A 17,472-nucleotide genomic window follows, 5' to 3' on the forward strand; every position below is an offset into this window, starting at 1 on the left:
TTGACCTTCAGATTTTGTAGTTTTAAGAAATAAATGCCTTTTTTTCCAGCATCAACTCTTGACAATAGCATAGGTAGCTGAAAGGTGGCTCACAAAAAGCTGCAAGAAAGCAAGGAAGACTTTTTACAGTATAAATTCAAGACATTAGGATTTGTATTTGAAGTTATATAATAGAGGATGTGATGTCACAAATTTGCAAAGGCTGAGTCGTGCACTTTATAGCTGCATACATTAGGGAATGTGACACTAAAAACCAAAAGGGAGGAGGGAGCTATCCTGAGGTTCCAGCTGCTCTGGGTAGATGGTGAACAGTTGTCAAAATGGGAGCTGAAGCTGCTGGGAGATTTAAGAGGGTTTGGTAGCCGTCCAGAGATCAATTTAATTTTTGTGCTTTTAAAAATCTCTTTTCTTCCTTTCTTTATCACCCACTGGGGGAAAAAATAAAGATAAGAAAAGGGAAAAAAAACACGCAAATTTTGTTGAGATAGACAACAAAAACATAAAGGAGTCAGATATTGCTAATCATTTTTTTGTTGTTTTTTTCCCCCCCAGTTGCTATGTTGATGAAGCTCTTTATTGGAAGTACCCTGGAATGAACAGTATTCATAATGGCCAGGAAGCTCTGAAACCTCACACAGTATGAAACCTTTCAGAGGCATTGCTTCTGGGATAGTTCCAAGCATAACCAGTGTCACCTTCTCTTTACAAGAGGAAGCCACTGAACTTACCTCTGAGTTATATTAATTTAGATGAAGGACCACCTGTCCCCCTGGCCAGCTAGAATAGACAAAAAGATAGGGTGCTAAAGAATGCCATTAACGGGAAAGGAATTGTTGAAATATTTTGGGTAAACATTTAAACATATGCTTGTACAAGTGAAACTATTTCACAATTTGCCCACCATTAATTGAAGGATCACCTACTATTGATCGGAGTGTTGCAACTAGATAAACTATCTATGGACCTCCACTTTTATTCCCAATACCTGCTGCCTTTGTACTGTTTTTTATTAGACAGTCTGGCAGTAACAGTGTTGTTGGTGTGGAAACCTCATAGGAGAATTTTTTGATGTGTGTTTTTAAAAGCTCAGCCTTAACCTGTTATTTATGTAATAACAAAGATTCTTTAAAAGGAGGAAAGACAAACATAATTTTAAAATGTGAGAAGAGTTACACATGAAAAGGACAATCATTTCAAGGAAAAATTCTGTTCCTGGCTAAATTTCTAAGATGGTAGAGGTAAACCTCCTTTTGCACAAATTATTTTTAATATAATGCAATTCAATTAAAAAAGCATTGATTCTTGAAAATTATATAAGGCAAAGTTCTGTAAATTAAATTGTAGTTTAAGTGCTAGAAAAATTAACCATTTAAGGGAATCCTTTGAGGTGAATCTTTCTACATAATCACCTCACAATTTATCTTTGTAACTCGATCTTCACATACAGGTAAACCATTTTTTTCTCTTTGTTGCATACGCGTTTATAGTTAAAATACTTTCTTTAAATGTTATTTTCCCCAGTAACACAACACCCCTGCATAGTCATTAACACTTTAAAATCTTTGAGGACATTTAGCTTAAATGGAATTTTCCCTATGAATAGCACTATTGCAACACTTAATACTTTAAAATCTTTAAGGACTTTATAGACTCCAAGGCTCTCGAAAACCACTCATTTTATAAATAAAGAAGCAGAGGCAAAAAGCTGTTATGCCGGAGGCTCGTCTTCCTTGGAAGCGAGGACCAGGAACAGTGAAGTATTAATGAGATGCAGCAGAAGTTTTCCAACAGCGGGTGATGACGTTTTCTCGGTGGGCGCGGGGATGCCCTAATACTTGGCGGGGGGTGCTACAGTAATATAGAGTGTGGAGCAAAATACTGCAAGGGGCGACAAGGGTGGGATTAGGAACTTTGATTGTCCAGGAGTGGGGAGACCAGTGGGGGAGGTGTCGTCTATAAGAACATCGAGGGTGGGGAGCGGGGGGGGGACACTTAGCTCCTCGGACCAAGCATCGTAATGCAGGGCACTGGGAAAGAGTCCATCTAAAGGTGGGATCTCTCCCGAGGCGAGAGGGTGGGTGGAAGGAAGGGTCTTCAGGACGTGGGCGCGCCCGCGCACAGTCCTCCACCCCAAGCCCTGGAGCGCGGGTGCACGAGGACAGGGAGGGCGGCCCCTCGGCTCCCCGCGCCTTCTCCCACGCGCCGCCGCCAAGGCTCCCCCCTCCCCCCGTGTCGGCGCTGCTCCCCTCCTCTCTGGACGCGGAGGGCCCGAGCGGCAGAGCAGCTGCACCCGCAGCCGCCGCCTGACCCCTCCCCGAGCCCGCCCCCTCCCTCTTTCACTTTCCCGTCGACGTCGGGGTGCGCGTGTGTGCGAATGTAAATGTGTGCCGGCACGGGTGCGCGCAGCGCGGGCTCTGGAGTCTGGCCGCGCGCGCCTCCCGGCCGGCTTTGGGGGAGGGGGAGCCCCTGGCGCTCGCCCACTTGGGCTCAGTCAGCGGAGCCGCCGCCGTTGGCGGAAGAGCCGGGGTCCGGAGCTGGGCCACGGGCTGCAGAAGCCGAGTCCACGACATCCACGCACATTCACAAACTCACCTCCCCTCTTTCCTCCCTCTCCCCCCCGCCCCTTTGTGGGAGTGAGGGAGGGGAGACAGCCGGGAGGGGAGACAGCCTTGAGGGGAGATGGGGAAGGGGTAAACCCAGGGCGGTAGGTGGCGAGCTGGAGGGGTGGAGGAGGTGGAGGAAAAGAAACTTTTCCCTTCCTTCCTCTTCTCTCCTCCCCCTCCCCCTCCTCCCTGAGCGTGGTCTTGTGGTCCCCAGCGTTCTCCTCCCTCTGCAGGCAGGTGCGAAGTGCACCTGAAGAAGCATCCGGGGCAAGCGCCTGGGGACTGGCCCCGAGTTTTCATTCTGTCATTATTATTCTTGGGAGTGGGGTGTGCATGTTGCCTTTGGGGTGTTTTCTCCCCTCTCTTGAGACCTGGCGGGCGCTGCTGCAGGTCCCTGTGTTCTTCCATCCTTCCTCTCTTCCCCCCTCCCCGCTCCTGTCTGCGTGTCTGTCTGGTACCCTGGTAGCCCTCCCCTCCGGTGAGGGTGTGACGGGGGGTGGGGGCGGGAGAAGTGCTTCCAGTACCCCCACCACCCCCGCGCTTGCGCGCGCGCACACAAGCACACACACAGACACACACACACACACCCCTTCGGTAGAGCTGTCACCAGTCCCCCAGAGAGGGTGGGGGGAGGGGTAAGGAGAGGGAGCCAAAGCTGAACTGGAGGGAGGGAGAGAAACAGAAAGGAAAAGGAGAGAGGGATCATCCGGCTGGACTTCCCTGCCTCCTACCTATCTCTGCACCTACTCTCCCTACCGGCAGCAGCAGCATCAAACAGCCTTCAGGAAAGGGAGGGGGGGATTGTATGTGTGCTGTGTGTGTATATTGTGTGTTTGTGTGTAAGGCGGGGGGGGGCGATAGGGACTGGAGGAGCCGCCGTCGCGGCAGCTGTTGGGGGTGCGCATGTTATGTGAGTGTGTGTCTATGTGTGTGTGTAGAAGGGTTGTAACCCCTTCTACCAGGATTTAACGTTGTCGCCTTCTCCTGCATTTTAACAACACTACTATAACCACCGTCATTACAGTTATTGTTGTTATTATCATCATCCTCATCCTTGTCACCATTCTACTATCATTGGACTTGGCGGCGGCAGCGGCAGCAGGAGTCTCAGCGGCTCCTCCACAACCACCTCACCATGTCCTAGAAAAGGTGAGTGCAGCGAAAATCACTTTGTACAGACAGCGGTGCTGGCGGCGGCCAGAGACCATTTCTTTGCGGAAAAGCAGCAGCTAGCGGAGCGAGCTATACAGAGTAGTTTTTGGGCAAGGGGCTACGGGTGGAGAGGTAGAGGGAAAGTAAGCCAAGGTAGAGGGTAAAGGGAGATGTGAGGCTATTACGGGGTTGCGAGGCGGGGATGTGGGGGGGCTGGAGTGTTATGTTGGGTGGTGGTAATAGGGGTGGGTGGAAGGCGTTACTGCTCCTATAGAGTTTTAACCCAGGTCTTTGCAAAGAAACCAAAATCTAGATCATGATCAGCCTTCCCCTCAAATGAGCTAAAAACTTAGTAAAAGAGACACGTCCATATCTTTAAATAATAAATAACTCAGCAGACGGCTGCTCCCCCGCTGTCTCCTCTCCTCTCCCAGTTGGGTAGCTCGGTCTGGGATCCTCTCTCGCTCCTTAGCTCTATAATGCCCGCTAAATCTGAGAGTGCGGATCAATGTTTGACCGGTTATTAAATCGGGAAAGTACGCGTGACGACGAGCCCTGAGGCGAAAGTTGTTTCCCGGGTGCTGAAGTCTCTGGGACTCTAGATTACAAGGAATGGAGTTATAGTTTGTTGTCCGGGACATTTGCGTGTGAAAGTAGGGAGCAGCAAATGGATTCGCTGCCCGGACTTCCCGCTTGGGAAGGGTTTGTGCATGGGATTTAACCGACCCTCGGTGGATTTGAGGCAGCAGGGTAGGTGTTCTGGCCTGGGTTCCCAAATGGTAAAGACTGGAGGGGTGAGTGAGGGGTGCCTCAATATCTGGCTTTGGCGGGTGAGGAGGTGAGGCGGGGGGAGGGGAATTATTGCACACAGCTGCTGCTGCTGTCCGCGGGGCTTTAAATCTAGGAGGCTGGGGGGGGGAAGACTAGATTTAGGTGTGTACGTCACTGCTGCAGACTTAGAGCCAATGCTTTGTACGGGTGTATACGTTGTGCATAAAAAGTCCTTAGAAATCGAAGTTATGAAGTCGTATCATTTGCTTAGTAACTGTAGAGTTTGGGTGGGCGGGAGGAGATAGCTGAGCTGAGGTGGGGGGATGCCAAAGGGAAACGGAAATCTTATCGCAGACACTTTTTAGTTTAATAGTTTTGTTCCTTCTTCTCTACTCATTTATTTTTCCCAATTGTCTCCTAACACAGTTTTAAAGAAGTGAAAATCCTCGATGGTAAATTAGGCCTGGCAAAAACCCCAAAGCTAAACTAGCAGAAAAAAAATTATATATATATATATGTATATATTTGCCATATATGTGATATATGGCAGAACAGCTTCAGTCCTTGACCCTTGTGCTTTTTTTGGGGGGGGAAGGATTTATTTAAAGGATTTTACTGCATTGACAACCTTCTGCTGCACCTGAATGGTTCAGGAAAGGAAAAAACTAATGGGAACGTAATCATCTAGCGCTTAAACATCCGCGGTGGCGGCGGCTTCTCTGCTGAGAAATAGCTGAAAAACCGAGAGAAGGGGGCGAAGGGAAGCAGCTTTGCTGCCCATTGAAGCCCACTACACTCTCCTCCATACTACTTAGGGGAGGCCAGTGGCACTGATAGCTGCTGCTCACCTGGTGCTGCAGGTAGAGCGCGTGAGGAAACACCCAGATTGCCAATTCTCTGAAAGGAGAGCAAGAACCCCGACCCCTTTGAACTTCTCCCCCTCTTCCCCTTCCAAATCAGTGTCAGGCTTATTAAGGAAGAGGGAAGAGTTAGTTTGAATGCAATACATTTGGACGAGAAGCAATAAGCAACTGGGAGAAGAGCAGATGACCTGCATGCATCAGTGTCGTAGTCTCTGTTTTCCAGAACTCTCGCCCCTTCTGTGGCTTTAAGGGGGAGCCACATATTCCAGGCTGTGTCGCAGCAACTTTGTATCAGTCATGTCGCCCGCCTAGTGACTGACAATCGTATTTCTCCAATGAGAAGCCTGCCTGCTCGGTGTAGCGTGGCTCTTTACTTTTCTCTGGGCCAATGGGAAAGGCTTTGAGAGGCGGGAGCTCAATCTGAACTTTATATCTGGACATGTGACCTGCTTTTAAAAGGCTCAGCCCTCTCGCTCCCCTCACTTTCTCCTCCCTCCCATCTCCCCTCCCACTCCTTGGTAGCCCTGGCCCTGCCCCTCTGCCTCTCTCTCCGCGCCCCGGGTGTCATTGGGCTAGAGAGATAGAGCCTTCAGGCTCTGCAGAGGAAACCCGTGTAGTCACCTGGGCGAGGAAGCATTGCTGTTTCATGTTCTCTCCGTGCAAGGAGAGCGGCACTTGCCCGCTTAGATGTGGTTGGACTTAGGGGGGCTGCGCAACAGGGGCGACCCGCCGGTGGTAGAGGTGGTGGACGTAGCAACAGGTAGAAGAGACTGAGACCCCTGCGCAGGAAGGAGGCAGGTGTGTAAGGGCTGCCTTTGCTGCTCCGCGTTGCGTGCTGTTAACTTAGAGAAGGGAGAAGGAGCTGCGTAATCCGATGCACAGTCAGTATGGGGTGTGTGTGTGTGTGTGTGTATGCGTGTGTTTGTTTGTGTTTTGGTTTTCCACTTTGTATTCTTTGGCCACCAGAGGACTATTTTTTTGGGGAAAAAAAGTTTTGGCCACTTTTGTTAAATGCCCTGAGCAAACAGCTTTTTAGATGACTTTGACCACTGAAGTTCGACCATCTTTCTCCGCTGTTCCTCCCAAAGATTGATTTCTTGATTTTTACTTTTGGCATTTAAACCTTTTAGACAGCAACTGAGGAAGCTCGGAGATCACATGGGAAAGTAAGCCAAGGGCAGGTTAAATAGAGGCTACTCCGGATAAGAGGACTGTTGTAAATATTCATACTGTATCCTACCTCAGTAGTTACTTAACTCTTCAGATATAGATGTTACTCTCTCTGTTGCATCAAATCGCTATCTTAAAGTAAAGAACAAGGGAATACCTTTAAATACATCAGCTTTTAAATGTTTTTGTATTGACTTCTAATTGTTATCTTAGATATTTACATTGAAAGATATTTTTACTAACAATGAACATCATAGCATGTAATGAAAGCTGCTTGAGAAAATTGTTTTACGAGGAAAGGAATTGGTTTTTCCTTTAAGGAGAAAACTTTTTTTTTTGAGAGGCTAAGTGGCCCAATGAAATAAGCAGGGAAATAGTAATCAGGTCTGCTCAGTTCTAGCTGGTTTCACCACAGGCTTACTTGGATGACCTTGGACTAGTACCTGTTACTTATCTTGTCTATAGAAGATCAGAAAATAACACTGATCTATTATAAAAATGATGAAAGAATAGTAAGTGAATTTTACAACTATTATATATTATGATCAATAAATTCTGAGGAGCCTAACCGAAAGTTAAAGATAATAGTATAATACTTATACGTGTTTCCACTGTGATGAGTGAAAATAGTTTTGAGATGAATATAAATAAGTAAGATGTTTTAAGTAAACTCCTACCTAATAGGGAAAAGGAGAGAGACTTATGTTTTAGCCATCCTAACAGCAGCCCTTCCATTGCTTATTTCCATGATCCTTATTTCTGGATAAACTCTTTTAATATTAGATAGATTATTGCATGAAAAGTAAAGAAGAGTATTGCTTTATCCCAGGGGGTCTTGTGTTGCAGCTTCCATTCTGAGGACTAGGTCTCCATTTCAACATCTACTAGAGCTTACTTTTGAGTAATGGAAAGCTTTCCTTTCCCCCTCATCCTGCTACCGTCATCCTGTTCAACAGCTAATATGTTTTAAATATTCATATATTTATTGACTTCTGGAAAAAAATTGCATTGGTATACAGACAGATATCATCTCTGCCCATATTTGTGTGCCAGGTCCAAGAGTATAGTCTGGGTTCCCATGAGTAGTTTTGGAAATAAACTACTAGCCTGATTTATTAGACTAGAATTAGACTAAAATAATTTTCAGTTAGCCTTATATTTTTATGAACATTTTAATGGATGTAAGGGATCATTATCAGAATAATGCCATCTATTGTGTGGTTTGGTTAGACTTACTGCCAAACAAATCTCATTGCCTCTTTTGGTAGAAATGTTAGTTTGGTGTATTAGGAGATTTTGACACCCTCCCAAGATAACCTTAGAGTGGCAATGTGTGATGCTCAAAGGTGATTTTCACAGATACTTAAGTAAATTTACCAACATAGTGTTTATTAAGAGTTGCTGACAACTTAGATAGAAATCTTTGGTTGAGTATCAAAAGGCTCTCTCTCTCTGTCATGCACACATATGTATGCACACATTATGAGAGGCTTCAATAAAGACATAAAAATAGGAATTCTTTAAAATTTGAAGGTAACACAAAGTTGGAATAGATACAATCGCAAATGACAAAAATTAAAAATGACCTTAACAAGCTACAAGACTAGGCCTAAATTAACTGGGATAAATGTAAAGTATAGAAAAATTAAAGGACCTTGGTATAGAATCCAGAGAAGACTCAAGGGGAATATTCATGTATTTAAAAGATAATGTAAATGCATAGAAGAAGGAACAGGTTTATTCTGTGTTGCTTTAGAAGGCCAAGCTAGAACAAATGGATGAAAGTTTATACAGAGTCAGATTTTGGCACACTGTAAGAAAGAATTTAATAAACAAAACAATAAACCAGTGATTGCAGCCTCCCTATCATTAGATAAAGGGACTTGAGGTAGATGACACTACCTTGTCACCTAAAATATTCATATAAAGGGTGGATGCCTCTCTTTGTGATGAAGTTGTTTGTGGGAAGGCTAGATAAGATGATAGATAACTCTAACATCTATCCATAGCTTTTAGATCTGCTGATAGTGTGGTGGGGTTTTTTGATCTGTTGGGACATGAAACTACTTAAATTCGAGTTTGGTATTTGAAGAAAAATTACCATGTCCTTAGGCTGTACAAATACAGCAACTATTCATTGACCATGTATCTTAATCTGAATAATATTCAGTGTAGATTATCTAAGGCCTCCTATTTTCTCATCCAACTATTTTCAGCTAAAGCCTTCTAGTCCTTATCCCTAACCCTGTCACATTTTTGTACTGAATTATTAGCACATTGATTCAGCTTTCTGTTTTGTGGTCATATCACATTCAGCATTTTGTTTGAAGTTATTAAATTTTGAATTGTTAACAAAACCTACTTCCTTTAAAAATTTTCTTCCTTTTTCTCTGATTTATAGAATATCTTTATTTTTAAAAAGCTAATAAAATGGTGTCTCTTGTCCTAATGCATTATGTAAGTATAAATTTTAATGTCAGTAAATTAGTTGTCCTTCAATTGTTTCAGCTTAAAAAAAAACTTTTAAAGCCATTAAATCCCATTGCTATGCCAGTGCCTTAATGCCAAGAGTTTAGCAGTATTATTGAGAGATTTTTTTTCTAAGCCATTTTATGGCCGCTCTCTGGTTTATATTAGGAAACTGGTGAAGTGACACTCTATACTTTTTTTGTGGGAAAAGGATCCCCAAAACAGCCTTACAACATAGAACTCTGGTGTAGTGCAACAAATTGAGCCCTGAATTTAGAGTCTGAGCTGTGAGTTCAGTTATGGGGTTAACCACTTATTAGCTGTGTTTCCTTAGACAAGTTATTTAACCTATTTGTGACTCAGTTTTCTTATTTATAAAATAAGGGTACTAATGTTCGTGCTTCTTATCTCTGAGTTGTATGAAATGAGATGATTCATGGTAAACATTTTGTAAACTGCAAAGCAATATATAAATGTAAGCTAGCAGTATTATCTCCCTTCAGTAAGTGTTGTACCAATAAATGTTATATTAGGAACAGTAGGAGAGTAGTTCCTTAAATCATACAGCTTTTCGTAGATGTAAAACATAAGGAACAATTTAGGTTTTTCAAATCACTTCTTTAGCTACTTAACATAAAACAAATATAGTACAACTGTCCCATGCCCTCCCCTTTCAAAGCTATTTGCTTTATCTAGGTTAATTTGTAGGCTTTCCATAAATACTATATAGGAATTGTCACAATATATAAATATGATACCATCTTGAACAGTTTGTCTTTCCACAACTGTTTGAAGCTTTCTTGAGAGAGGGACTGGTGAGGTCCTTTTGTGATGGCATCACATCCAAATATTGTATTGTATAAAAATTATCTGGGAGCAGGGTCATGAAATGTCTCTTCAGACAATATGGATTTTTTTTAATACATTTTGTGTTGTGTCTCATTCTAATTAATCAAGTTACAAGAGGTTGTTTATTACTTGTCAATATTGGCATTTAAGTCTATTCATTATGAAACTGCCACTCAAAAAGGCCCTTATTTCCTAAATATTTATGAAGTTACATTTTAAAAGACAGGTAAAATTCTAATGTTTAATATTGTGATATGCACTTTCCAGTATGTTATGTTTTAGAATATTCAGAATTATCTGTCAACATAGAGAGTTCATCTATAATTTTCATTTAGTTTGGAGAATAGTTAAAATATGAAGTTTAAAGGATTAGAAAATTTATGTTTCTTACCCTCTTCAAAATTACTCAGTATTCCTAAAATGGTATGATACATATCTATTGCTTTATATGTGGAATTTTGTAATAGGTTTCATTTAAAATTGATGTTACTTGTATTAACTTCTTTTATTTAACGAATTTATTTGCTAGTTATGGAGACCAAAGGATACCACAGTTTTCCAGAAGGCCTAGATATGGAACGACGTTGGGGTCCAGTTTCTCAGTCTGCGGAGCATTCTTCTTTGGGGTCTGGAGAGAGGACTGATCAGAATAACTATATGGAGATTATAAATGTAAGCTGTGTTTCCGGTGCTATTCCAAACAACAGTACTCAAGGAAACAGCAAAGAAAAGCATGAACTACTCCCTTGCCTTCAGCAAGACAGTAATCAGTCTGGAATTTTAACATCTGATATTAAAACAGAGTTGGAATCTAAGGAACTGTCAGCAACTGTAGCTGAATCTATGGGTTTGTACATGGACTCGATAAGAGATGCTGATTTTGCCTATGATCAGCAGAATCAGCAAGGAAGAAGCGTAAGTCCAGCAAAAATTTATCAAAATGTTGAACAACTGGTAAAATTTTATAAAGAAAATGGCCATCGCCCTTCTACTTTAAACAGTGTGAACAGGTCCTTGAGATCATTTATATCTGACTCTGGAAGTTCTGTGAATGGCAGTGTCCTGCGCTCTATTGTTAAAAGCCCCATAATGTGTCATGAGAAAAGTCCTTCTGTTTGCAGTCCTCTGAACATGACTTCTTCAGTTTGCAGTCCTTCTGCGATCAACTCAGTGTCCTCAACTACAGGCAACTTTGGCAGTTTCACAGTGCACAGTCCGATTACCCAGGGAACTCCTTTGCCATGTTCCCCAAATGTTGAAAATCGAAGCTCTGTGTCACACAGCCCTGCACATACTAGCAATGTAGGTTCTCCTCTGTCTAGTCCAATAAGTAGCATGAAATCCCCAATTTCAAGCCCTCCTAGCCACTGTAGTGTAAAATCTCCTGTCTCTAGTCCTAATAATGTCACCATGCGCTCCTCAGTGTCCAGCCCTGCAAATATCAACAACTCAAGGTGCTCCATTTCCAGCCCTTCCAATACAAATAACAGGTCTGCTCTTTCTAGTCCAGCTGCTAGCACTGTGGGATCTTCTATCTGCAGCCCAGGAAACAATGCCTTCAGCTTTGTTGCTTCTGCCACATCGGTTGGATCCAGTACAACCCAGGATGTTGTTCCTAGTCCAGACACGAACGAGAGAGGTGCTCAAGAAGTGACATTTCCTAAAACAGAGGAAATAGAAAATTCCATCTCTAATAATGGCATGGCTAGTCAGCTTAACATCATACAGTATATAAAATCTGAACCAGATGGAGCTTTTAGTAGCTCATGTCTCAGAGCCAATAGCAAAGTCAATTCTGATTCCCAATTCTCAGTACCAGTAAAACAAGAGTCAGCCAAGCATTCATGCTCAGGTACTTCTTTTAAAGGGAATCAAACAGTAAATCCATTTCCATTTATGGATGGTTCATATTTTTCCTTCATGGATGACAAAGACTATTATTCTCTATCTGGAATTTTAGGACCACCTGTTTCATCATTTGATGGTAGTTGTGAAGGCAGTGGATTTCCAAATCCGGGTCTGCCTATGGGAATTAAACAAGAGCTTGATGATGGTAGCTATTACCAAGAAAACAGCCTGCCTTCATCTGCCATCGTTGGTGTAAATTCAGGTGGACAGTCTTTTCACTACAGGATTGGAGCTCAAGGCACAATATCTTTATCCAGACCTATTGGAAGAGACCAGTCTTTTTCACATTTGAGCTCATTTCCTCCAGTCAATACATTAGTTGAGCCCTGGAAATCACACAGTGACTTGTCATCCAGAAGAAATGATGGGTATCCAGTTCTAGAATACATTCCAGAAAATGTGTCAAGGTGAGTTATTGTCAATTTTTTTTTAAAAATTACATCATGATTTCAAAATTTGCCTTTAAAATCTTCGTTTACCTTGGCATTGTCTTTTCAGCTATTAAATTTATATATGTTCTGGTTTATGGTTTTAATTTTGTCTCAAAGATTGTCATTTGATGTGCCTGCTATTCTTTTTAGTGTGTTGTTACTTATTTTTGAGTAAGAGGAACAAAAAAAAATCCCTAGGCAGCTCTTTGAAAATTACTTCAAAAATTTTGAACAAAGAGTAGTGCTTTCATTTTTCAGTAGTTCCTGTTTTCGGTTTTGTATTTTTGTTCAGTATGTGTTGTTTATTTTATACTTATCAACTTACTACATTTGTTTTTAATTGTCCAGTACCAGGGTTTCTTCCTTGTCAATTTGTTGGTTTCTTTAAGTCAATGAGAGTAGTGTTTATGTATATATGTGTGTGTGTATGTATGTGTGTATATACACATACATGTGTATATATACATACATGCACACATATATGTAACTTTTACTGAAAAACAAATTAGGGCTTTTCGCTTTGAAAAGCAAAATTGAACCAGAAGATCTGTTACCCACAAGTTTGTTGGGGGGGGAGTGGCATTGTGGTTTTCATATTAAAAAAATAATCTCTTCCGTAATTGTTAACGGGACTTTTAAAGACTTATCACATCTGAAGTTATCAAATGGATAACTTGTTTTACTTATATTGGAAATGAAATATGTCAGTGCAGTTTTAAATTGGTGTATTTATAACTTCTCAGCTTCATAAGACATGCCTTACTTACAGTAAGAATATCTCTTGGCTTTTCCCTGCTCCAGATAGCAGTGTGTGTATATTTAGAAAAACAAGGAAGAGGTTCAAAATATGTCTATAAAGGGTGGTTCTCAATTCTTCATGGGATAGTTGCTTTGGACTTTGCTTCAGTACTGTATTTTTATTATGTGGTCATGATAAGTGGCCTCTATACTGAATATATAATATGTATCTTTGTTATCATGTAGTTCTTTCATGTATTTCATGAAAAGGTGCATTTTTTCCCTAATTTGCTTATACAAACATGTTTTGTTTTTCCATGGTGGGAAATTACATTACTTCTATAAGTCAGTTTTGGAATTGATCAGTATACCCATTCAGTTTCTTCCACATATATCCAAATAGAAACTACTAAATGTTAGGAAATGTGTCCTGCCCATCCTCCCATTATTTTCTGGGCTATAATGTGTTCCTTGTTTGTTTTTTGAATGGTAGCTAGCATATTCTTATAGTGTAATATATACATCATAACATTATAGTGTGGATATATTTCATTATGGATTATTGATTCATATTCCAAAGCTGCCTATATTCCCTAAATGCCAATTTCAGGCAGAAGTTGTGAGATGAATACGATTGTATGTGTTTAAGATTTAAGAGCTTTCATCAGTGCAGACTCGTCTTAAAACTTGGGTAATATTTTCAGTATGTGTATGTATGTATCATACATATATATGTAATATATGTACACACATATGTGTGTGTGTATATATATATATATATATATAATTTTTAAATGGTCATTTCCTTATATCATTAGATTATTACATTGCATGGAATTGAGAATGAATAACTTAAAAATGAAATGCTTGAAAGTGTTTAGTGCCATATTTTTATTTATGTTTAAAGAAAATATTCAATGATGGGTCATTGTCAATCAGAGGTGATCCTTTTTTTTGTTTGTTTGTTTTTAATCTTCATAATGGTTAGTGTGACATTATGGATTCAGCAGTACTTTTTCTGTTTAAAGTATCTTTGATATTGGAAGTCAGTGGAACTCTGTATTATAATAGAAAACTTAGCTACTATAAACTTACTTTTAAGTAGCTAATCAATAGTAAATTTATCTTGTGGGTTTTTTTTTTTATTCTGCTCCATATATTTTAAATAATGGTAGCTCTCAGATTTAGTTCATGGAAATTCTGGGCAAATATGCAATATGAGTTACGGGATTGATTATATAAATCATCCTGTATCCTCAGCCTTCATTCATGTGTATTAACATGTATAAATTTCTCATGAATCTCTGCCTCATACTTCCTTTTGTATATCCAGGCACCACTTATAGTTGTTCTTTTGATCTTGGTTGTTGGGAGTTATTGGCAGCTAGGTGGCGCAGCAAATAGAACTCAACTTGGAGTAAGGGAGACCTGAGTTCAAATTCACCTTCACATACTTCCTAGCTATGTGACCTTGGGCAAGTCACCTCATTTTTGTCTGCTTTAGTTTCCTCATTTGTAAAATGCAGATAATAATAATGTTTACTTCCCAGGGTTGTTAGAATAAAATGAGATATTTGTAAAATGTTTTTTTTCCCAAACCTTTAAATGCTATATAAATGCTAGCTGTCGCTATTGGTGTAAGTATATCATCAGATTATAGATAATGGAGGTGGTAGGAATCTCAGAGGTCAGCTAATCTAACCTCCTAATTTTACACATGAGAAAACTGAAGCCCAGGAAAGCTGTGACTTCCCAAGGTCATAAAGTGGTAGAAACCATTGTATGTTAGCATAGTAATATCCCAGAGCATGCTTTATTTATTATTTTTTTTCAAAGCTGTAGAGTTACTATCATTGGCAGTCTCATAAAGATTAATTACTCTTCCTGATTGTACTGAACATTGTTGAAACCTGCCAAGTTTTTGCCTTCAATTAGCATATTCTTTGAAATATTTGGGATGTTTTGATTCTTAAGTATTGTGGCCTGAAACACAGGGATTTAATATTTGATTCTCTTTCTAACCAAGTAACTACTACTACTTTGTGATCTTTCATTAAGAGCCAGTCTTTCTTTTTCTCCTTTTATAGCAAGGATAGACTTTAGCATGTTTAAAGGTTTTGTGAGTTAAATAATAATTGCATTTTATGGAGAGTCACAGTTTCTTTTCAACCCTAAATTGTATTCCAAAAGAGAAGTTTTTTGGCTGTAATAAATATACATTATGCTGTAGTATGATTACGTAATATGGAGGGGAGGAAGGATTACCAAGTAAGGATGGAGTAGAGGAAGTTCAAGATATCTTGCTCTTGTAGGTAATTTGCATGTGTGTAGTGTGTTGTACCCTTATTTCAATTTTAGTATATTCTAAGAAAGTGGTCAATTTTTAGTAGGGATTTACATTGAACAGACTGAACTCCAGCTTATCAAGGAAGTCATGTTAAAGCTAAGTTTAAAGCACTTGGATCGTTAAATTTTGTGTCAGCATGGTACAGTATAAAAAACTGTCTCTGCTTTTCCAGCAACTAGCTGTGTGACTCTGGACAAATCACTTCTTCAAGGTGTTAAATTCTAAAATTTGGTTATTGTGTTGCTGAGATAGTCATCTGTATGAAGAATCAAAATGTGATACCTCTAAAATTTTAATATTTGCTCTTCTGAATTAAAATATATTATTAGTTTCATGATCAGCTATGAATCGTCTATGTAGGAAACATCCCTGCTTAGCCATGAAAGAGAGGAAATGGGACCCTTTTTTCTGGAAAAGCACTGAAGTTTTTCATCAGATATGCCTTTTTATAGAAACTCTGTGACACACATGATGAATATATTTTCCTTGTTCTTTTTCTTTACAGTATTCCTTATGGAAACAAAGTATTACTGTTTTCATAACATTAGATGTTTGTGGCAATAGCAATTTTGATAGTATCACAATATAGTACTCACATTGATTCGTGCTGCAGATTCAAGAGTTTACTGTTCCAAAGGGCGTATTCAAGTAAGTTTGCAAGCCTGTTACATTATGGTGGACTTAATCTTAGTTATTAACTTAGTACTATTTCTTTATGTGTTCTTTGTTTCTCTACTTTTTTTTTTAACTCAACTTCTTTAGCAAGTCAAGGGCTGTCATTCAGAGAGTTACAAGGAGAATAATAGCTTTTCAAAGGCTCTCTGTCTTCTCTGCAGGCTTTTTTTCTTTCTAAATTTAATGAAATTTGGTATACATATGTTTGTGTTTGTTGCAGTTCTGGACTGATAAATTTATTGGCATAGGAAATTTCTGGGTGAGAAAACTCCTTTTCCAAGGAAAGTTGGTACGTTCTCTGCAGCTTAGAGTCTTAAGAAAGTTGCTTAGAGATCTGAGAGTCTAAATGAATTGCTCACCATCACACATCCCGTATGTCAGAGGAAGGACTTGAACCTAGATCTTCCTGATTTTGAGGCAGGCTCTATCCGCTGTGCCAGCAAGAAGATGTGTTGAAGAATTGATCATTGATGCTTTTGGCTGGTGGTCTAAGTTCACTATCTGAAATTGTTTCATCACAATGTAAAGATGGCTGGGGTTTGGAGGTGTTTGACTTTAGTAAATGCAATGTCTATTCCCTCTTTAAAGCCTCTATGAGGTGAAATCCTCTGAAGAAAACTGAGACTAGCTTTCTATTTGCTAATCTCCTTTTCATCTTATACCACCATTCTTTGCTTAGGAGAATTCATGAATTGTCTAGTTGTTGTTGTTTTTTAATCTCTGCTCTTAGGGAATTTAACTATAATTCAGCAACAGTATCTTTGATTGTTCATGTCCCCAGCCAGACATCCTGGTGAAATGGAATGAGAATCTCTTACAGTAATAGCAGTAGTGGTAGTAGTATTGGTAGTAGTAATTAATAATTAATAATTATATGCCAGGTACTGTGCTAAGTACTTTACAAATATCATCTCATTTTATCCTCACAAAAACCCTGGGAGGTAGGTGCTATTAGTATCCTCATTTTACAGTTGAGGAAACTGAGGCAAACAGTGGATAAATGACTTGCCCAGGGTCACACAGAAGCGTCTGAGGACAGATTTGAACTTCCCGATTCCAAGCCCAGTGCTCTATCCACTTTGTCACCTAGCTGATACTTTTCCTTCTCCTTGCTCTTTAGACCCCTCTCTCTTTTCTCTTGTCAGCCCCCCTTTCCTCCTTTCCTCTGTCCTCGTTCATGTCAAATGTGAACTGATACAGTCTCTTCTTTTTTGGTCTGAGTTAGCTTCTGTGTGGTTTAACAGCCCCCCTCCCTCGGTTGTGATAGCATCAGCTGCTGGTCCCCAGGAGCTCCCCTATATTGTCACCTTGTAGTTGAAGCTATTTTGAAGGCATCTTCCACTACCTTTACTTCTTGTCCAGGCTGTGATCTCTCTCTATAGAAACAGCCAGTTGATTCTGGAGCTGCTTACCACCCCTCCAGCCCAGTTGCCTTTTTCTGATCTCATCCCCTTGAGATTCTTGCCCTTCCCCTCTTCACCCCTTTAAGGAGAGGA

At 40.4% G+C, this 17,472-nt stretch overlaps 1 protein-coding gene across 1 annotated transcript in view; it reads left to right on the top strand.

Annotated features, from left to right (window-relative positions):
- Nucleotides 1-4,244: 4,244 nt before the first annotated feature.
- Nucleotides 4,245-17,472, top strand: part of NR3C2 (nuclear receptor subfamily 3 group C member 2) — a 390,834-nt gene continuing 377,606 nt past the window's right edge. Inside the window, 2 exon segments of the mRNA XM_020994026.2 lie at nucleotides 4,245-4,505; nucleotides 10,407-12,192. Coding sequence (XP_020849685.1) covers nucleotides 4,466-4,505; nucleotides 10,407-12,192 — 1,826 coding nt within the window. The 5' untranslated portion in view covers nucleotides 4,245-4,465.

Source organism: Phascolarctos cinereus, unplaced genomic scaffold (genome assembly GCF_003287225.1).
Source record: "Phascolarctos cinereus isolate Bilbo 61053 unplaced genomic scaffold, phaCin_HiC Scaffold_9;HRSCAF=440, whole genome shotgun sequence".
Lineage (NCBI taxonomy): Eukaryota > Metazoa > Chordata > Mammalia > Diprotodontia > Phascolarctidae > Phascolarctos > Phascolarctos cinereus.